Source organism: Anas platyrhynchos, chromosome Z (assembly GCF_047663525.1).
Source record: "Anas platyrhynchos isolate ZD024472 breed Pekin duck chromosome Z, IASCAAS_PekinDuck_T2T, whole genome shotgun sequence".
NCBI classification, from domain to species: Eukaryota; Metazoa; Chordata; class Aves; order Anseriformes; family Anatidae; genus Anas; species Anas platyrhynchos.
Window position 1 is genome coordinate 3987776 of NC_092621.1, and position 22642 is coordinate 4010417.

Genomic DNA, 22642 nt, shown 5'->3' on the forward strand with positions numbered 1-22642 from the left:
ATTTGTTTTGTTTTTACCTATATGGCAATATGATGTCATTCATGTAGAATGGAAGTAAAAAACAAAACATCAGTTAAAAAAAATCAGCAATTTCACATACAAAAGAGTTAAACTGAAACTTAATAAATGAACTATGTATATTTTTTCTTGGAGGCCTATAAAGACTGAGGTTTTGCAAAGAAGTTCAAAGGCAAACTATAGCCAACCCAGTGTCCACAGTTTCTTTGGAAGCAGCATGGAACATTTGGCCAGAAGAAACGGTGCCAACTATCCAGTGCAAAGCCTATACTTTAATTTGCAAAAGCAAAAAGCTGTGATTTATACCTCTGAAAGGAAGAAGTAAAAAAAAAATAATAAATAAATAAAATAAAAAATCTAACAGTACATTCTGTGTAGGTTTATTATTTTGCCAACAGTTTGTGGGTTGGACGATGAGGTACGTTCCTGAAGATTAGACATCACCGTTTTTTTTTAAACAAACAAAACAGCAGGAAAAATCAAAATTCCCCTAAAGCAGAGGCAGTCCTTGCAAAAGTTCAGAGCAGTTGTGGCTCTCCCTTGGCTCCTTTTTAAAAAAAGAAAATTCATCAACCAATAGCGTTAATCAGCTCTGGCTCACAGACAGCATTTTTGCTTCCAGTTGAGGACAATTAGAGGCACAGTGTCAACTGGTCATTTATTAGGTTGTGTAAAGCTTTGTGGATACACATTGTTTATGTGACATTAAAAAATTCTCATGAAAAATGGTGCTGTTACATGCAGACATCCCCTGGTTTCTTCTCCTTTTAAACTCAACAGATTTAGTAGTTCAAGGGAAACTAAGAAGTGTTTTTGAGAAGAAATGCATGCTGAAAGCAAGCAGTATAGCTCCAGGGACAAAATCAACCAGCAAGTGAAAATCAAGCCGGGTAAATGATGAACTATCAGTCCATTCTTTTGTGCCTGATTGTGTCCTTTTGTAGCACAGATAAGGGAAAGGTGTCTTTATGTGTAGACAAGTGCTAAGAATGAGAACATTTAAGAAAATGAAGATTTGGTCCTTTATAGTTATTATGACTATATTGCCATCACATTATTGTCCAACATCATTTCTTCAGCCCTCTTAAACCATTAGAAACCCCTCAATGAATGTCCCTAGTAGGTGAAGTAGGTGATCCACAAACATACGCATGATAGACCCTCAAGAAATCACTCAAAATTTGGCCAGATGTTACGGTTAAAAATGGAATATTGTTTTTCAGAGAAGACTCTTTTTCATTGTCATGACTTCTCCCAGCCACCAAAGACCTATTCTAAGACTGCAAATTAAAAGTCAAAATAAATATATCATCATTGTGCAATAAAAGAGCCCTGCCAAAAGAGAAAAAAAAAAAAAAGTATAAAAAGGACATGAAAACCCAAAGGATGAAACAATGTCATTCTGCAGACTGAAAAATATCACTTATTGCTGAAAAAAGTACTCATACATTGCACATTGTTAGACAATTCTTCTGGGCTTCTTGGCAGTCAACCTGGAAAATCTCTCTTTTAAACTTGCCTTTAAAGTATCTTATATAATCCTAGTAAGAACAAGAAAGATCTGGGAAACAAGAAACTGCATTCAGGGTAATTCCAGGTACTTGTTGTAATACTACTCGCAGTCTCTCAGTCCCTAAAATTTGTGTGGGATTTTGGAGCACCACTACCCAACTCCCCACCTCCTCCTTGGATGTAGGTGCATGTTAATGGATAAACATTTTTATTTTTTTTTTTAATTTGTGTGTGTAAACTTCATCTCCTCTGGCAACACTCAGAGCAGAAGGCATTCAAGCAATGTAAAGGTACATTTTACCTGGTGCATTTTTACTGCAGTCTTAGTCCTGCCTACAGTTTCTATCCACTGAGCCTCATATTTTATGAATCATTGCTATTACTCTGGAGCTGGTTTCCATGAGGGCTTTCATCTTTAATGTTTTTGTTCCTAATAGACTGGTTGTATTTCAGCTTTCACTTCCTGTGGCAGGATATATCTGAAGTATTATAAAGTTAAAAACTATCAAAAACAAAACAAAACAAAACAAAAAAAAAAACAGAGATGAGTTTCTGAAGTGTAGATGGTAAGAATATTTACTCTTATACTGGAAGAGAAATGAAGGGATATAAAAAATGCATCACAAGGACCAAAGCCCAACTATTAATCAGGGGGAAGGAGGAAGATGTGCATTCTACAGATCCAGTGCGACATTTTCTTCTTCGATGTGCCTTCTTTTCCATGTTCTTCGGATGGGAAGCTGGATGAGGTAGATACAGTATGGCAATTACTATGTTCTTATGAAATGTGGTAATTGAATAAAACACAGAAGTGCAGTACATCAAGCTGACACATGCTTATAGAAATACATGTGGCTTATCAGTCTTCATGGCAACTGGATTTTTCTTGTTTGTGTGAATTTCACGAACCACATTTAAAAAAAAACAAAAACAAACAAACAAAAAAAAAAAAAACAAAAAAACTTGCTCCTCCTTTTCTTTTCTTCTTCTGCTTCCCATCCCCCTATTCAATTTTGTATTATTTTCTAGTATCTTTTAAACCAAGATTATACCCCACTGGCAAATTTTCCTATAGGAGTGTGATAGTCATCAAGAGAACAATGTCATTTGGATGAATTAAGACTCCCTAAGGAACCCCTGTAAGAGCTAGAAAATCTATAAAGTTCTTACTGAAAGGTAATCCAGCTTGTGATTTGGTCTTTTAGAGTAAAATATTAGGGTTGCTTTAGAGATTTGGAGTATTTCTAGTCATGGAAAAAAGAGCATCACTGCTTTCTTAGGCTATCAATATATATTTGTGAGGCAGCAATAATTCTTCCAGTGAATTTCATGTTCCCATTCAAATGTCTTTACTTGTTTTAAACAAGGCAAGAATTAAAAAATGATACTACACTGACAACTAAAAATAAAGTGACTTGACAACTGAGTTAAAATAAGCACTGCTACTAGCTTGATGTAAATAAGAGGGAAACCATTTCCTAAAAATGACTTCTACTGCCTCTGGGCATAGCCACTCAGGGGGAGAAACGGCACCTGCCCTTCTTTAGTCATTTACCGGTTCTGGGGGAAAAAGTCTCTGGAGAGCAAATCCCGATCTGTAGAGAAAAGGTCAGTACTGCTCTATTTCTGTCTTTGGTATCTCTGCATAACTTTGTGGTTGGTTCTGCAGTAAGAAATCCTGACACTCATGCACAATGATGCATTAAAGTCTGTTGCAATTAGCTGCTTCTTGCTCTGACACTGACCTTTTGGCATTAGCCCTCCCTGCACCTTGGTTTATCTACCCATAAAATGAGGGTAAAGATATTGACCTCTCTTGTAAAACCAGTCTGAGATTTACTGCAGAGAAGCACCCTGGACAAGCTAGGTAGAATAACACCCAGTAGCATGTGTACAGCCAGCACAAACTCCACTGTTTTGGCAACTCTGGTTGAGAATTGCAGTCTTGTGAGATTCACTTTTGTCTGAACTTGACTCAGAAAAGCCAGTTTACATGAGATACCATTGGCCACCAGACAGTTTACATAGTACAATTGTACTTGGCCTTCAAAGTGTCTCCTATCCCCTGAATTAGCGATTGCTCTTGGGGGAAAGAGTAAATCATGTCTTTGATGAAGACATAAGGATGATAATAAGAGAAGTGATGATGCTTCCCAGTTACACTAACGGCTTGGAGAAAGGAGTATTCTTCTGGCCACAGCCAAAGGTAATTAGTTGGGTCCAGTTTAGTGGACCAAAGACAGGCAATGCCAGGGGGGCAGATGGCAATGCCAGGACCCCTCTTGCACTGTGAGGAGCAAGAGCAGCTGCTAGTACTATATTATGCACATGAAAAGAGTGCAGGAGGCCTGATGACAGGGCCATAGTAGCCACCTGTACAGCCACCCAGCCTCCTCCTCCTGATCCCATCTCTTTCTGGTGGCCAGCTGAACATCAGCATCTCTTTAGTGTTCAGTGGCATCACCCAGACTTAGACCGTTTTGCTGTAAATGTTCCCTGTCTCTCTTCTCCATCTCTCCCCCTCTTAGCCATGAAGCATCAACCTGTGTTTCACTTACCAGTGAAGGCAAAGTGCTTAGCAAGGAAATTTATAGCATTCTTCATTAAGAATTTACATACAGGGAAAATTAAATCTGACTTGCAATCTAATGAGCTATTTTGTAATTTAATGAAATGGTGTGACCTACCAAGGGACTCGGTCCAAAGAGTTTTGTGTGCTAATCCGGTGCTAGGCACACAGGAGGACTTCAGGGATACCAACTTCTCTTGGGTGCCTTGCCCACCACTGAAACTGCAGGGCTATAATTAACACCAGTTATGCTAGTGAAATGGAAGACCAAAAGCTACCCGGGGGAGTACAGTGCTCAGGATGAGCACCAGTGCCAGCCAGAACTGTCACTGGGGAGTAATTAGGTCTCCTGCAAATCCTAGCAGGACCGTCACATCTCCAGATGCCTTCTGGCATATCACACTTAAACTGAGCACTGAGTAACTGAGGACTCCAGTATAGATGGGGTAACACTGAGAAACTGGGGGAGAAAGAGAGCAAGTGCAGCACTCTTGGAATGAGAAGCAATGCCTCTTCCCCAGAACATTTTAACCTATATAAATATATCAATACCATCCACGTTTTAAGTAAGCTTCTTCATGATTCACAGTGAATCAGAGGAAGCATCTGCCCTGCTCCATGCCCAGGTATGGTGTGAAAGTAAAGCAGAAGTGCCATCTAGTCATAGTAATACACTTCATTTATAGACCTCATTTTATTTCCAACATCTCCAAGCCTTGCCAGCATTAATTAATTAAAATCTTGCAACAGCCCTTTGAGTTAGGCAAGGACTATTATATCATTATATTTGTAGGTAAACGTGGAGACCCTGGAGGCTAGATTGAGACTGTCTGCTTTAGGCACTCAATTTAGATGTTGCAACACCTAAAAGAAATAGGTGCTTGGCTCCAGCAGAATGATTCACATCACTTAGGGCAGGTGCCTACACAAACTACACAAGCAAGGCAGACCCCAATACCTTTGAAGCAGCACCCAAGCAAAGCTCATGTTTCTCCACTGACAGGTGGTGAGCTGTGGTGCCTCCATGGGATGACTTGGTGTGGCTGCACACAGCCACGCAGGCACCGGAAAGCATTATTGTCGGGTCTGTGGCTGGGTAAGGGCTTAATGCAAGGCTCAGCAGTGTGCATGCTTACCTATCTGAGATCTGAAATGCAAATTCCCTTGTGAAAGGCAAGCACCTGTCTCCTGGGGTAAGTGGGAGGAGAAAGCACAAGATATTAAAGGTCTGAGAATGAATCTGGAAACTGGAAAAGTAGAGATGCAAGCTGTCCTGCCCAAGGGGGCTGACCCACTTGCCAGGGCAATACCAGGCTGCAGGTGGGGCTGGGGTGGTGGCACTGACCGCTGCAGCCCAACTGCTCAGCAGCCAGGAAGGTAAGATGAAGAGGCTAGAGCATGTCAGCCAAGTGGAAGAGGAGGTCTTTTGCCTGAAAATCTCCTATTTTAGAGCTCTGTCAGATAAAAGGCATGAGAACAGCTAGGTCAGGGGACAGGTAGTCCCTCATGTCCCAGGCTTAGCTGCACTTAGGAATGTCCAGGGATTCCCACACTGCCAAACGGACTCTTCCCTTGTCCCTCTCCTATATCCTGATATCTAGATTCTTAATGCTCTACACTTGTTAGCTGGCCATTAGGGAGCCATTTTTTTCATTTGAGAGGAAAGCTGGGCATGGACAAGCGGACAGTGTGCTCCAGATATGCACTGCACAGCCTTGGCTCTCACCTGGTTCAACATTGCAATGCTTGCCTGAAGTCCCCAAACCCCCAGTGTCCCTCTAGTCACTTCCCAGAGCACAAAGGAAGCAGGTGGCTGCAAACAGCACCCATTCTGGGATCTATTTCATAATCAATCAAAAAACACATATAAATAAATACATAAATTTGAAGAGAGGCATTGCCCAGTGGAGGTCAGGATCAAGCACTGCACAACATGGGTTGGTCTGTCCCCAACAGGCACTCCCAGCTCTCAGCTGTGTGAACACAAGCCAGCCTGCAACAAGCAGTCCAGAGGCATAGACTCTGGCCCACAAAACCAGTATAAATACGCCCCAAGTTAGTTTTGCCGAGGTGTTTCATGCTAGCTGAATGTCACCTAAGACCAGTGGTTTTGGTCGGACTATGACTCAATGAAGTGGGCATTTTCAATACCCGGGGAAATATTAGCCCTGCTCCATCATGACTCATAGGTCTGACTGCTGGGAGCTACACACCTAGCTACTTTGAGCTTTCAACCACTGAACATGTGTGAAGCCATATGCTTATGTGCTTAAGTTACTCTTAAGTCTGAAATGCATGGCCCAGACTCATACACGTGCTGTTTCCCTGGGAAGTGCTACTTCAGATGAAACAGCCATTCCCTGGGATTTTGACATACACAATTCACTCGTGTGGACTTCAGTAGACTCATGGATGGTCTCAATCACATCCATTGACTTATTTAGACTCTGCAACATCTGAGAAGCAGAGCTGAGGAAAAGACTCGGGAGTCCTTAATCTGGGCTTGAGCCTGATTTGTTATCATTTTTACCTGCTAGGGGTTTCCTTAATCTCAGCAAGACTTCCCTGATTAGCAGTACAGGAGAATTTGGGTTAATGCATCTTGCTCTACCCACTTCTTAATATAAGAGTGGCTCCTACTAGTATTTTAGCAGTTGTGCTTTTATGCAAGGACTTGCAGAGCTGACTTGGCTAAACTTTAATGGGTATGCTTCTAGTGTGGGAGGAAACGTTAAGCACTGCTTATTACGTTAACGCTAAGCACTTAGAATTACACACCCAGATGCCATAGCTCTATCCAGAGTTCCCAGGCATCTAGCTACTTGACTATCTACCACAGCACACCATATCACACCTATGATCTTCCTTACCGCCTAAAGTAATGTCATGATGCACGGCAGGAGCCAAAGAATGCTGGGTTTGCAAAATGCATGCATTGCTTCAGATTGCAACGAATTCATTTAACAGGGGATCAGGCAACAACCATTAATTTCAGGGCAGCAGATTTATCTGCTCTTCTTATTTACCAAGATGTTGTCTCACCAGATCAAACTGATGACATTGCAACAGCTCTCCCAGTGTACCGACAACAGCCAATATCTGCCGAGCATCGCAAAGAGACAGACCATTAAAAAACATTCTGCCACATCCCTACTGCTCGGTCTGTCCTGTTGGAAAGAGTAAATTTAAAGTTTTCCAGTGTACTTGGCTGAGTCAGAAGCGCTTTTGGGCAGTCATGCACAGGCGCACGTATTGACTGCCCTGCTAGCAGCAACTTTGGCCCCACCGTGCCAAGGGAGATGTGCTATTGTCCTTGGGTGCACTTCCTGAGGCCACGTGTGGGGCGTACACAGCTCCACCCTCAGCTGAGGTGGGAAACTTGTTCAAAGTGGTTTTGAGGTTTTGTTAAGAAGCAAAACAGGAAATGTGCATGAATCTGGAGTTTAACTATTTTTTGAACTTCTTGCTCTCCCGGAGATTATTTTTTTTTAAATAGAAAATAAACAAACATCAAAATGACAAATATTCTGCAACTGAACACGTCCCAGGCTTGGGCTAAGCCCAAGCTTTTAGCGGTGCAGACTAGACTTTGGGCAGCAAAGAGATCCTAGTGTAGTCCGAGGAATTTTTCTTTTCTTTTTTAAGCAAACCAAGTATCTCAAACTCTGTGTCAACTTACTTAAGTGCTCTTATGCCAACTAATAGAAGCTGGCACAGAAAAGAACATTGACTGTTGCTCCCTTCCCAGCCTAAACTGGAAGCACGAAAGGCCAAAGATACCAAGCTGAAATGGCAACTTGTGCCCTCTGCAAAGACCTAATACCCTCAGGGGAAGGATCACAAGTGGTCCTAAAAAATACCTGAGGTACTGAGCTCCTGAAAATCAGTGAAAAGGACAAAAAGCACATCAGTGGGGTAGAAGCTAGGGTGATCCTTCAGGCAGAGAAAGAGTTAATTCAAAAGCCACAGATGCTTCTCAGTTGATGGCATGGGTGAGTAAAGTCTCCTTACTCTGGACTGAGAAGCACAAGGCTGACTTCTCCAGTGTGCTGAGCCCTACGTGCCTTGCTGCTACCAATGCTGATGGCATCTACTGCTCTTGTACTGCTCTTATACTGCCCTCTTCCCTTTGGTCCCCAACCCGAGAGACAAGCCAGGCAGCCCAGGAGTGGGAAAGCTTTTCCACCACTGCTGGCCCCAGCATGGGACCTAATGCTAAAATCCTCCACCATGGGAGGATGCTCCCCTCCTCAGTTGCATTCTGCTGATTCACCTACTGAGATACCACTGGGCAAAGCCTACCTAGAGCATCCACAACTGTTTTTAGTGGTGTATAACACCGGATTTGGGTCTCAGTCTGTGATCAGATATGCTGATGTCATTCACAAGCATCCTCACTGCGTGTTACTCATAGAATAAACCTTGGCTGTGCTGTATCTTGCCGTTGGGATCAGCCAGGCGAGTTCTTCACAGTTTGCTCCTGGTTCATTTAAGCTGTCTGTGTGTGCTGCAGGAGGCACCAGCAACACTTTCACTGCTGCTGCAGCATCACTCTGACGTCAGCACTTTTATTTGATTTTCTGTCACTGTTCTTGCAGATTAAATTTCAACCAGTGACCCACGGCTTGATAGCTCATTAGCAAATCCCTCCGAGCCATCCAGTCCTGCTCTTGCCTGACAGTTAACTCTGCATTGCACACACTCCTAAAGCCTCCTTAATCCAGTGCCACCCTTTGCAAAAGTTTGATCAGGCTCAGTGCTGCTGCAAAAGCCCCTGTGTGTTCCTGCCCAGCTGCGTGCCTTCTGTGACAGATCATAAATGGGCCTTATTATGAATCCTTGCATTCTAAAACCTCCTCCATGGTCAACACTTTCCTTCCTCATCCTTCCCCTCAGCCCTTGATCTATAGGAGAATTACTCTGATCTCCTTCATAGTCAGTCAAACCTTAAAACAAGGACTTCTTGCTCTTTTCTTGTTTGGCATCATTGCTGCAATCCGGTAGGTGAAGACAACTGGGATAATTCTCTTTCAGCTTTCTTTTGCTGTGATAGATGAATATAAACTCTTGGTGGGTGGTGGGAACAGAAAAGCCTCCCCAGAGCATGCTCAGGAGGTCACAGACCCCAGCTCTCATGCTTGCAGTTGGGCTGGATGGGATGTAAGTCACCTCGAGTACAGGAGGATCCAACTCAGAGCAGATCTCTTGAGCTCAGCTCTTCCTATACCTAGATTTGTATCACAGTGACAGGCAGGTTAATAGTGAAGATACAGCAATTGCTTTGTTTTACTTCCTCCATGGATCTGAACAGACCTCTTGCCTTGTACTTAGATTATCAGTGCCTTCAAGTGAGAAATAATATGCTTTTATAGCGGGTATAGTCCAGAGCTAAAACACATACTTTTTCTTCTAATGCTTCTTAAGGCTGCAACTGAAACAAGTACCCACTGTCAAAATCCTAGCCTGTCCTCTCCCTCCGGGCTAATGAAATTTTCTCTACAGATGCCAAACTGAGGCTGGTTGCAGGAGTTTCCATGGCACAGTACAGGTAGAGCCCAGCCGCATGGACTTTGGCCACCAATGGGACACTTCCCAGCCCCACAGCCTCATTTTGCCACAACAGAAACTTCTCTCCTTTGGGGTTGAAGTCAACTTCACTGACTTCAATGGAGAGACATTTGATTTATGTGAGGATGAGAAGAGAATCAGGCCTTGATTCTTTATTGCCTTTTAAAGCCAAGAGCCCAGCAGAAGCCAATTGTGTCTGACGTGAATCTGCTGCACACCCAACGTGGAATCTGCACAATTCCATAAACCAGCAGTGGTCTAAATAAAAACTTCAAACAAGACATTCTGGCATTGGCCAGAAAGAGTGAAGATAAATAGCTGGGAGCAGCCAAGTTGCAAAGGAAGAACTGTTTGACTGTTGGACAGAGTTAGAGGCAGAAATTAGGCAGGGTGCTGGGAGGCTTGTAACACTCCCAGAAAGCAAAGGGGTCACAGCATTTAATTTGATTAATTCATCGCTGGTCCAAAAGACTTTGTACTGAGCCTCAGGCAGCGCAATAAACATACAATCATTAAGAAAGGAAATAAAAGATTGGTTGGGTGGTAAATACTCCAGCTCCCTCTCCCTCTCCAGCTTCCCTCTTGTTTCTTCTCTCCATGGTCAGTGCAAACATTGGAAGCAGCACAGTAAGCAAGCGGCAGTGCTAAACAACAACAACAGCAAAACCCACTGTATTTCAAATGCCTTGGTCAAAGCACTTTCAAGGAAAGCTTTGACTTGTTTTCCCCATCATTCTTGTCTTCCCTCAGCAGCCCATTCCTCTAGGAACTGCCGTGGGCAGGATGAAGCAACAGCCACGCCACTTTGGCCTCCTCTCCCCATGACTGGCGGAAAACAACAAGAAGGACATTTCTCCAAGGGGGGCTGGACAGCACTTTCAGAGGTCATTTCAGTAGTTTGAGTTGCACACTCAAGCATCCAGGGGCCCAAACAGATGTTTTTATGAATGTAATTGTATTTACAAATAATGGGATTTTGTAAAGCTCGATGCTGGGATTTGTGGGCCAGATGGTATAAACACTCACCCTATAACTGTACAGGGCCTGTCCCTCCCCACCCAACACAGGAGGAAGGAACAATCCCCCACTGGCACTGGGTCTGGAAAACTGCTGCAGTTGCCTGAAGCTGTGTAGGAGCCTGGGGTGTTAGAGGAAACCATGGCAGAAACTGAGCTGGGAAGAGTAAGGGTGATGAATGCTCCACACATCCCTGGCAAGTGAAGTTCGCGCCTGGCTCTTCTCCCATCCACTTCAAGTACTCACCATAGCTCTCTGCATCAGGATAGTGGTTTTATCCCCCTTTCCAAGCCAGACACTGGGGTTTAATCCTGTTTAGATATTTTCTGGAGTCATGTGAGAAAACTATGGTACATAAAATGGGACTCCAAACCCCATGCCACACATCAGCTCACCTCTGCATCTGTGCACACACTGCCACGTGCCACCTAGATGCCACTGAGTCAAATCTTGCTACTGAAGAAAGGAAGGTGACTTTATGTATGTGTTTGAATTGATATTTGATTAAATTTGTTAATTCCCCTAATTGTCCTTTCTCCCCATTTGCCCCAGTATGTAAAGGTGCATCCATGAGCATACACACAAGACTCGGTCAGGATAGGCATTCATAGCATGTCTCTGGGATGGCCAAATGAGAAAACTTTCATCAACATAGTGTTGGACCCATTTCCACTATTCCTGAAATAATATATCCACTACAGAATAATGAACCTACCCTGTAATTCTGGATCTATAAAAATATTATTCATGGAAAATAATATACAAAAAAAAAGTAAAGTTTGATTACTAAGACAGTTGAATACTCTTATTTGTCTTGGTCTTCCCTATACATTCAGTAGAAGAAAGAAAGCAGTGTGATTAAAACTTCGTAATAATGATCTAGAAGTTCATATGCTGTTTCTTAAACAACAAGAAAACCCTTGTAGTGGCTTTGCCAATATTTCACCATGTTTGTTTTTGCTCATAGCAAGTCCTGTTTTAAATCACAATAACACGTTTGACTTCTGAGAGAGGATGACCAGAGATTTATTCTGTGCTGCATGGAAATAGCCCATTCCAGCAGAAAACTGAGCTGTGGAGCGGAGTTTTGTCAGGGAAGAAATCTCATCTGGATAAATGGCACTCCTCAGCAATGTGTGGTTACTTGTAAGTATGTTAGTACTGACATCAGATGAATGCTGTTCATCCACTTGATTGTCACTTCCCCCCTCTTCCAGCGCTCCTCCTACTCTTTCTTTGGAAGGTTTAATCAACCAACTTAAGGCTTTTTAACAGGAACAAGGATATTTTCAAGACAAAGACATTAAAAACAACTTAAGTAATTGCAGCATAGAGTTGTGCTTTTACTGAATGTGGTTGGGTATGTACATACGTACAAGTGGCACAGCCCCTCTTCCCTCAAGTCTTAGGGCCAAACGCTACTTACTGGTGAATTTCATTCAGCCTTAAGCCAACACCATATAGCCTAGCTGAGAAGGAAAGGTCAAGTCAGAAGAAATTCATTCACTGCTGGATCTCAGGGGTGGAGTGGGTGGGGAACTTGTAGGGAAGTTAAACATTAATTTGCTTGTCATGCTAACTATCCAGCATTCAGAGACTGATGGTTACTACCTTCCTAATAGCTGAGTAGGATTAACTTTATATTCTTGTAAATTTACTGTGCACGTTGTCTGTGCTATATGCGATGAAACCCATGTACTTCTTAGCTGATCTTTCAGCCATGATGCCTAACATGCAAGACACCCTTTGCTTGTATATCTGTATCAATGACACAGTGTGATCGAGTGCACCCTCAGTAAGTTTGCAGATGACACCAAGCCAAGTGGAGCAGTGATACAACAGAAGGAAGGGATGCCATCCAGAGGGACCTGGGCAAGGCTGAGAATTGGGACCACGTGAACTTAATGAGGTTCAACAAGTGCAAGGTGCCAGCAGTGTGGGCTTGCAGCCCAGAAGGCCGACAATTCCTACTCTTTTCCAAGGCACAAGTTACAGCATTAAGACTGCTCATCAGCAATTCAAGCCTCTTCTTCAGTACCATGTATGAAAGAGAAGCAGGCTGACATGCCAAGAAGCTGAGGAGTTTGCCATGAGGACCTCTTTCAAACACAGCTCTGCTCTCAGTCTCCCCAGCCCAGCTGTGTCACCAATCTGTGGCCTCTCCCTTGGTCCCTCACCTGGGGCTTTAGCATCAACTGGCGAGCAGATGAAAGGCTCAGCCATCCAGCTGTGCACAGCGCCTCAGGTCACGCAGTGCCAGAGGGACATCAGAGCATGTTGCAAATGCATGAGGTGCACCTCTGGCTGTGCAGAGCAGAGGGAGAGAGTCAACTCCAAGGCTTATTGCACAACACAGCTGGAAAGATCTCTTTAGGATGTGCTTGAGTGACAGTACAGATTGTAGCAGGGCAGGGTCTGAAGCACCTGCAGCATCCTTGCCTGCAGACCTGAGCAATGCCACCAAGTAGTCATCTGCTGCAGACAAACAAGCAAGTAGTGTTCATTTTGGTACCATTAACCAGTCTGTTTAAATACAGGAAGGTTGGGTGAGTACAAGGAATCTTGGGAAAAAAAAATAGCGAAAAAAAGCAGTAGAAAGAAACAGGTCACGTGAAGAGGATGGGAAGGAAGGGGAAGAGTTATTACCCAGTGTTTATGGAAATGATCTCCAGAGCAATGGTAGAGAAATGGGCAGTGCACGTGGAGAACAGCCACCTGCATTTACTCTGCACTTTTAACTGCAGGAGGTCCCAAGATGTGCCAAATGAGTGAGAGCTCACAAGGTCCCCTCCAGAGAATGTCCAAGCTGGTGCCATGCAGGGAATGGAACAAGCTTCCTGCAGCCAAGCGAGGTGGCTGATGGCACTCCCTGCAAGGGACCTTTTGCAGAGATTTCCAGCTCCTCCAGAAAGCAAGTGTAATGGTTTTTCCTAACCTTTCTAGATCACAAAATCATATGCAGGCATTAGGGTTATATAGCAGGGCTGTTTGCTACCATATGCATTGCCAATGCATAGCATCAGGAACACTGAACTTTTCAGAACTTGCTAAGTGCTGTTATAACTCAGGTAATAATGATAAAAATAGCAACAATACAACAGTGCCTTCACCAGCACACTACAGCAAAGCTAACTGCAAAGCCTAAATGCTGAAGAGCAATAAATGGTCCTCTCATCACTCTTATCACAGATATCTCTACGCAGGGTGGGTGGCTTTTGCTCCATATGTCATCTCCAGCAACACACCATGAAGTTGCAAATGGCATTCCTGAGCATGCCAAAATGCCCATGCAGTAAAGATAAACACTGAAATGATTATATAAATTTATTTCCAGCTTTCACCTGAGTATTCAGGATGTCTCCTTTTATTTCTGTTATATATTACTTTTATATTGTGAGACCAATTGTGAAAGATGACAAATACGGGATGGCAGGAACAATCAGGATATGGAATTGCCTCCTGGGACAGAGATGTGTTCTCATAGGGCGCTTCCCCACCCCCCTCACCCCCCCTTTTACCTTTTATTTTTATGATTAGACAATCACTGTTTAGCCACCTCAGGGAAATGCAAGGTGAATTAGGAGAAAGAAGGCCAAGGTTATCATGGAAAAGTTTAATCCCTCCTCAGTGGAAACCAGTTAATAGCTATGGCTAGACTCAAGTATGGACCTCTGTTGGGAATCCCAGTGAAGGTCAAAGGCAGAGAGGAAAAAAGCTGCATGGAGATCTTAGACAGTCATAAGCAGACAGATGTTCCTAGGCTTTAATGAGCAGTCTTGGCTCCAGGCCTTTCTTGGCAGAGTTGTTTAGTTTTAGTATTTTTCCTTGTAGTGCAAGGTATGGCTCTGGTTAGCTGGCTCTGCTTAGTTAACTGCTGATGATTTTTCCATCTAAATAATAGCTTGACAATGAAGAAACCAGTTCATAATCTGTGACTTGATGGATTAGGTCATGGGGAATGGTGTGCAGTTGTAATCACGAAGAACAAAAAAAAAATAAATAAAAATAATAATTCTGGTTTAAATGAAAACCAGCTTTATGAGTTTGAACAGCAAATCTGATGAAGCTCCTATTGCAATTTCTACCACTCCATCTTATGTTTTTATTGTCATGGACAATAAACAGAAGGAAAATGACAGGAAATAGACTTTTTCTTAACAAATTCTATTTCCAAATCAGCCTGGTGGGGATTATGCCCCTAATTTGGAAACTTGTTTGGGTTCACCAGTGCTAAGAATTTTTTCTTGACAATCTGCTGTGCCTAAGTGAAATATGTTAAATTGGGAAAACAGGCTCGGCAAACATCTTCTTCTCTGAAGGGAAAGAGGCTACACATCCAACTGTTATCAGACTGGGAAATCAGTAACTTTTAGTGGACAACAGCAAAACAGCCCTGTAAAAAAATCTGAAGATTTTTAACCCTTGTTTGGTGGGACACAACATCTTTACTGTAATAGCCACCACATTGCTTGCTGGAGAAGAATTTTTTTATTTGACAGGCATGTAGCAACCCTGATGTAGCCAGGGACTGAATTCAGTCTCTTTCCTATGTTTCCAAGTGTCTATTTTCTGGGTGTCACAACTGCTCTGATATAATGTGATATTGTGAATGGAAATGTTTCCGTAGGATAAGCTCTCATTTTAGACTGCTTTTGATTATAATAGCACAGACCCTGGTCTCCGTGAAGGAAATGGAAATGTCTAGGTGGCTTAAGTATGAGCAGACCTTGGATCTCAATCAGCTACAAGTCAATAAAAAACTTAAGAGCCTCACATTGGCAGGTTATACAAATTCCCTGTTCCCTCTATGTTCTCTGCTGATTTCTTTTCTTTTTGGAGGCTATGAATTATGTCTCTTTGAAGCTCTTTTTTAGCACATCAGAATCCCGTCCATTGTTGGTTGGTTCAGTAAAGCTCACCCTTTTCCACAACCAAGTGTGAAATCTGCTTTGTGATAAATATCTGATGGTGCAGGAGCTCTGGGCTTGCTCCCAAGCTAAATTCATTTATATTGCAGTGAAACACCTGCCTCTGTGTCATCACAAATGCAGCTCCCTATTGTAAAGTACAATTCAGTCTTTCAGACAAGATTCAGATTCCTTTCCCCCAACTCTGTGGGAGAGGAACAGATGTCCTTAGCATCCAAAAGAGCTTCCTCCCTTCCTATATATTCAGCTTGTATTTCCAAGTCATGCATCCTCAAACTCTTCAGAGTCAATTGGCTAGGGTTTATTGTTTCGATGACACCAGTCCCTCCCACAGCCACTTGATGCTCAGGATAATTACCTTACACCACACCTGCCAACTGGAAGTGACAGATTTACGCAAGGATTGTACCCAGGGTCTCCATATATTCAGCACTGCCATTGCTGTGATGGGTCCCTCTGGACCACCAGTACACCACACCAGGCATGGGACATTGACCCACAGCTTCCCCTACAACTTGCCCAGCCCATCAACAAATTGATTTTGTACACTTTGTGGGCCAGAGGGAAGACTGCTCAGTACTATGGCTGTACTCCCAAAGGCTGGGCAATGACCAAGACCTCGAGACATTAGATCCCAGAAAGAGGGATGCCTACTTTTCCAACAGACTTTGCAATTGCTGCTGTTGCAGAACGCAATGGCTAGATTTTTGAAGAACTTTTGTTCCAGCAAAGATAAATGTACAAAGGCAAGAGAAATATTTATATATTAAATAAATAAATAAATAAATAAAAGTTTAACAATTCAAATACTTCTAAAGGTTTCAGCTTAACATGCGACCAAAACAGGATTAGATGACAAAAAGCCAGAGAAGTTAGTGACTCAAACATAGTTGTTGGAAAACACAAGTTTTAAATTATTCAAATTTAAATTTAATTTTAAATGCAGAAAGATAAAATGGAATAAAATGGAGCTTACCTGAAGAGGCTGAAGAATCATAAGTACTTCTGTCCTTCCTATTTGTCCTGAAGGGCTGAATGTCCTTTTCCCTGTAAGTTCCAAACCCTTCAAAGCTTCTTCTTTTATTCCCACTTGCATCGTTGTCCCGCTTCTCACTCGAGGAATTCATTTCACCAAACATGTCCAGGGACTCTGATCTTGCATTACTCTCAGTATTACCAGAGTATCTTTTTGTGCAAGAGTCAATGGGATCATTGCTTGAGTCACTTTTATCTTTACTCTGCGTCCACTGCTGGGCATCAGAAAGTGATAACGTAGACAGCGTATCCACTTCGAAGTTACTCTTTGAGCCTTTGTGCCCAGATTCACAATGCTGGTGCTTCTGCTTCTCCTTATGCTTGCTTTTCTCATTGAGCAAGGAGAGATCTTTATCTGAGCCACTTAGCCTTTCATTGATTGCATGGCTGGAGAAGCCAGTGGACTTGCTAGCAAAGAGACCACTCAGATCTTCATGTGTCCCCAGTATCCGCTCATCCTTATGCTTGTGCTTATGTTTGTGTTTCCTTTTGTGAAGTCGGCCACTTGAAAGGCTTGTTCCTCCGACCTTTGGAGGAGCCAAAGAGGACTGCATGTCTCCAAGGCCCATTCCCACAGGTGTTTGTAGGTGCACTCCATGTTTTGTTTTATGCTTGGCAGTGGTGGACATCTTCATATGAGAGCTTGCATGGAATTGGGGTGGGGGCACGGTAGGTCTCATAAATGGGGAAGCCGCTCCGAGCGTGTGAGACAGGTACAAAGGAGCTGGATACTGACCATAGTAACCAAGATTCATCATAGGCATTGATGTGTAAGGCATTCCATAGGGTGCATAGTAACTCCCACTGGGAATAGGGTAACCGAACCCTTGTAAAAAAGGCACCTTTGTCATGGTGTCATTGGTTTTGGCAGGTCTACCACGCTTCTTCTTAGACTTCATATCAGAGGTCCTGCGAAGATAGAGCAATGGGTCATACTGGATATATGGCACAGGATAGTAGTGATCAAAATTAATCCTGAAGATGCTGGGATATGGATTTTCATGATAAAATGTGTAACTTCGATGGGAAATCCTGAACACTTGAAACTTATTGATGAGTTCCTCAAGGTCTGCCAGAAACTGGAGGTCATCTCTGTTCTGCAGGCTTTTCCTTTTCCTCTTGTGCTTTGGCTTTTTAATGCTCTCATGAGAGAGAAAGTTATCCACAATGAGATGTTTCTGCCGGTGACCATGCCTGTTCTTTGTGCTGGTGTCAGATGGGATAGCCTCTGGATTGTCCAGGCTGCAGAAATCAAAGGAGTATCTCCGGCGGGATTCTGAGCTTTTCTCGGCTTGGTCAGAAGTGCTGTTGTTGTCTGTACCTATCCCGCTGTCGCTTGGTATGGTTTCCTCACTGTGAGACTCACTCACTGGCGACAGAGTGACTTCTTTCAGAGAACCTATTTCACAGAGGTGGGAAGGTGAATTAGCCATTAACCTGGGTGGAGACAGCTTCCAAGTTCCACTGTGCATTCCTTTCTGGGTTTTTGTAGGAAGAGCACTGATAGGTTGAAGATTTGGCATAGTTTTTAACTCTGAAAAATTTGTTTCAGTACTTGCAGGGCTAAGGTTGCCATTAGTCCCCACTAACTGTGTCGAAAGCGGATGAATAGCTGCTGGTGACGATGCCACAAGTGACTGCAGGTTGGAAGGCACTGCTGGGTTTTCTGGCTGGCTGGAAACAGGCCTTGAGTGCTTGATGGCTGTCTTAGGTTCTTCTGTCTGAGGCTGCAGCTCTGCTCTTGGCTTTCTGCCCCTTTTTTTACCAATATAGATAGTCCCCCTCTTGCTGACATTGATCTGCTTCCCTAGCCTGGCATCAATGGTTGTTGGCCCAGCACTAGATGGTGGCTGGACTTTCGCTTTCAGAGCTATGCTGCTGGAGCAGGAGGACAAGATCTGATTGAGAATATTCTTCCTCTTGAGGGTCTTCATCTTGTTAATGGTCTTGATAGTCTTCTTATCCAAGACCCCAAGCTTCCCAACCTTTTTATGAAATTTGAGTTCACTGATGGACTTGTCCTCTCCTGGGACCAACTGGGCCAACTTGGCCAGATTACGTCTCCTCTTCCTTTTCTTTGTTCCTGGAAACTCACGATTGATTGGACTCACTGGGCTGGTAGAGGTTCCCTCATGAATGGTTTCAACAGTGAGCAAAGGCTGTTTCTTTGGTCGTCCTCTTTTTTTCTTGACAGGTGTGATCACAGTAAGACTGTCTGTATTGGTATACAGAGGGCTGGATGGTGTGATGGGATAGGCTGAAGGAGGCTCCACCATCAGCTTCTCCGATGCTGTCATGGAGGTCTCCCGAAGGAGAGATTTAGGTTTGCTGCAGGTCCATCGCCGCTTAGCTGCAAGTTTGGGGTGCTGGACCTCAGATAATTTGCTAGCTGTAGGAAGATCGGTGGATAGGAGAGTGGGTGTCACAGCTACAGGTTTTCTAAGTCGGGTGGCGCTGTTGGGGGAAGCTTTGTCAGTAAGCACACTGCTGTCAATAGCTACTAAGGGGGACTCATTTTCAATCACTTTCCCTGGCTTTGTGGCTCGAAGATCTTTTTTACTCCCCTCTGACTGAGAGCTAGTCCTGTTTGCTACTTCACTGCTCATAGCAAGTGCAGAAGGCAGGCTTTTCTCCTGGATAGTTTTCTCCATAGAAGATTTTGTAGATTGCCTTTTTTTCCTTTTGTGGCCAGATGAATCTGTTGTCGGAGACTTAATTGGGATAGTAATTCGTACATGACTGGTGTCACTTTCACAACTGCTAGCAGAAGTGGGATTCTGCTTCGAGGGTGACACGTCCAACACAGTGTCCATCGAGTAAGACTCCTTTTTTCCTTCCATGCTGTCATGGGATTTGCTATCAAATACTTTTTGAGCACTCTTCACCCATTCAATGTCTGCAGTTTGGATGGTTTGATTTATCAAGTCTTTTTTGCTGGACTTCTTCTTTGTACTCCCAGCAGGCTGATCGGGGGCCTCCAGCTGCACACTTCCCTCTTGATCACTAAGAGTCAACAGCCCGTTGCATTCAGTAGCGCTGCTTGGCTGGGCAGCTGCACTAATGTTGTTGGGTGATGGGACTGCACTGCAGATGGCAAGCTCTTTGCTGCTGGCTGACAGCTGCCCCCATGTGCTGCTGGCACAGGACTTCTTTGCTTGGGATTTGCTGAAGGAAACTCCTGGCTCTGGAGTGGTGGCCTTGGTGGCACTGACTGCTTCTCGACTGGGTTCTGTGTTGATGAAACAACTTTGAGAAGTGGATCCAGTATCAGAGCTTGCTGACCAGTCAAGATGGTGCTGGTTGCTACTTTTCTGCTGGTGCTTTGATTTTAAGGTGTCACCGGTGAAGTCTTGTTGGAGGCCTGGATCATAGTGCAGAGCAGAATGTTTTTGTGGCCTGTCATACACCTGGAATGCAGAAGAAAACAAAAATAGGAAAAAATGTTAGTTTACCAGTCCAGTTGTAACCACTGGTTTCAGCTCTTTCATTATACAATGAATGAAAACTCTTCTAAGCTGACGTCCTCATAAGGATTAGCAGCCTTTATAAAATGTTCTTATACTCCAGTCAAATTTTTAGATTCATGCACTGTAAACAAGTTTTGTTTTGTTTTCCCATTCTAAAAACAATAGAAATACTTCTAAAATGTTAAATTGTTGAGGAAACATCTTCTATTGATTTTTAATTTAAAACACAAGTAAAATATTCCTTTTCAATGGATGAATGGTGTAACTCAACGTCCTGGTGAGAATCTCGTTTTCCTTAAATGTAATTCCTTGCAGAACTTGATCAGAACTAATCCCATTGTAAACAACAAGAATGCAGAATTATCTAAGAAGTTACAACAAACTAGACGAAAACCCATGAGCTCACTTCTCCATGAAGTCAAAATCTGAAAAAAATTACTTGCTTTAATTTTCACATTGAAGACATCCCCACAAAATCAGTGTTTAAAAATGATAAGCATCAAGTGTGTTGGGTATGCTTGATATTCAAGCATGCTTGGGTTCAAGATTTGCATTACTCTTTTTCCATTTTAATAATTTCCTCTTGCATTGTTGGTAAGAGACATTTTCAATATTATTTCTAATCCCACAGCAGCCTTTCAAATTGCAGGGGAAATTTGGTAAGGGCAGAACTACACCAAAAACTTCTATAGAGTTAAAGAAAGTCTACTTTTTCTTATTGGTAGGCATTCTTCAGATAGAGAAATTATATTTGTTATATTTGTGCCTTTTTCTAAAGTATCTTAAAACAAACAAACAAACAAGAACAAACAAACAAAAAAAAAAACTTTTTATTTTCCATAACTGATCTCTCCTAGCCATTTGTTTTCTTCTGTGAAATTTAGGTGCTATATTTTGTAAAGTTCTGGACCTAACTGCGCAACTGGTTTCGTACACCTAGTACTACAAACAACTGTTCTTAGCAAACTGTAATGACACCGTTCTGAATTCCAAATAAATGATGAGAGACTTAAAATAAATGCGTAACCAAGGAAAGAACAATAGAAAACAATTGCTTAGCGTCTCATGTTGCTGCAAACACGCTGTTACAATTAAGTTTCTATCAGCAGCCTTACATTAGATCCCTGCTTGGGGTGTTTGCCAGAGATTCTGGGGTCAGCGTAACAGGGCTCTGAGCTCCTTCAGACTTAGTTTTCTGGGAAAATACGTGTCCCTAGTTTTGGGCAACTCTGGAGGGATTTGAAAGGTGCTAAACAGTTGAAGCCCACAGTACTTTATTTAGTGACCAATAAACATGCAAGTTATAAGCAAATTGATAATGTGATATTCTTAGTGTGCATATAAAAACAGGCATGTGGCCTTTCTGGAATAGGCAGCAATGATGAAGCTGTTCTAGTCCATCGTTTGAGGAGTAATCAGGGACTCTTAAATCCTGTGGATAGCTCAGCTGTCGTGCATATGGACCAGCTATGCTTGGGGAAAGCAGAGATTTCCAGGAATTGTGGAGTGAGAAAATGAAAGCACGCAGCTGCGGTGAAGCTGCAGATGTCGCGGGCGAGTGACACCCGTTTTTTTCAGCCTGAGAAAAAAGCCGAAAGCATAAACAGACCTCAGGGAATGAATCAGTTCATCCTCCTTGCAGTGGCCTCCCACGCGTGAGCCACACAGCGCGCAGTGGCCCAGGGCTGCACGGCTCCTGAAGCACGATGTCAATGTCTGCCTTTGGTAAAACACGAGAGAAAATGCAGCCCACCCACTTCCCCGTCCTTGGGATGAGGTTTAATAGCTTGCTGTGCCACACGGAAAACATCCTCTTCCTGACGTAACTTGATGTCTGACTTGAAAAAGGCCTGGAAATGGAGGGCCGAGGCCTCTGCTGGCCTGCACCAAGGCAGGGCCAGGCTGCTTCTGCAGAGATCCTGGCCTTGTGGCTGCCATCAAAGCAACTCCCCCACCCCACACCCACGTTATTTACAAAATGCAAAGCTGCAAAACCAAATGACCTGAACAATTTTATTTGCAAAAAGAGAGGCTTAGAGCTGTGAGTGAAAACATACACTGACAACTCCTTGGTCCTTCGAGCGCACTGTACACATGAAGCTCTCTGGTTTAAAAGAAGCAATGCTCTCTGATCTATGTTTAAAGGCAGTTAATAAGGGCTCAGAACTGAGAGGCCAGTTGTATATCAGAGATGAGAGCTGATATATCACTTGGCTCCTCCAGCCTCATTTTCTTGTCCTGCACCTTATAAAATGATGATGCAACTTCCAACATATCCCTATTGTTAACTTTGTCATTACTGCAGCACCACGGGGCACCACAACATCCATCTTACAACTCACGAGAAAGATATGCCCCTATCATCAAAGGTGCCAACTCTGGAGGCATTTAACCACACTGATAATCACTCCATTTTCAACAGGGTTTCAATAAACAACTAGTCTGCAGGATCAGAGGACTTAATTTCCTAAGAGAGATGTCAAAACTACATATCTGCTGAAGCACATAACAGTCCACTGCGTCTCCTC

General features: G+C 43.2%; 1 protein-coding gene across 3 annotated transcripts in view; it reads right to left on the reverse strand.

The window, feature by feature from the left end:
- The window catches only part of SETBP1 (SET binding protein 1), a 268231-nt gene that overhangs the window by 60742 nt on the left and 184847 nt on the right, over window positions 1-22642 (reverse strand). For all 3 annotated transcript variants that reach the window (XM_038169752.2, XM_038169753.2, XM_038169755.2), the window contains one exon: window positions 16589-20054. In XM_038169752.2, coding sequence (XP_038025680.2) covers window positions 16589-20054 — 3466 coding nt within the window. The remainder of the gene's footprint in view (window positions 1-16588; window positions 20055-22642) is intronic.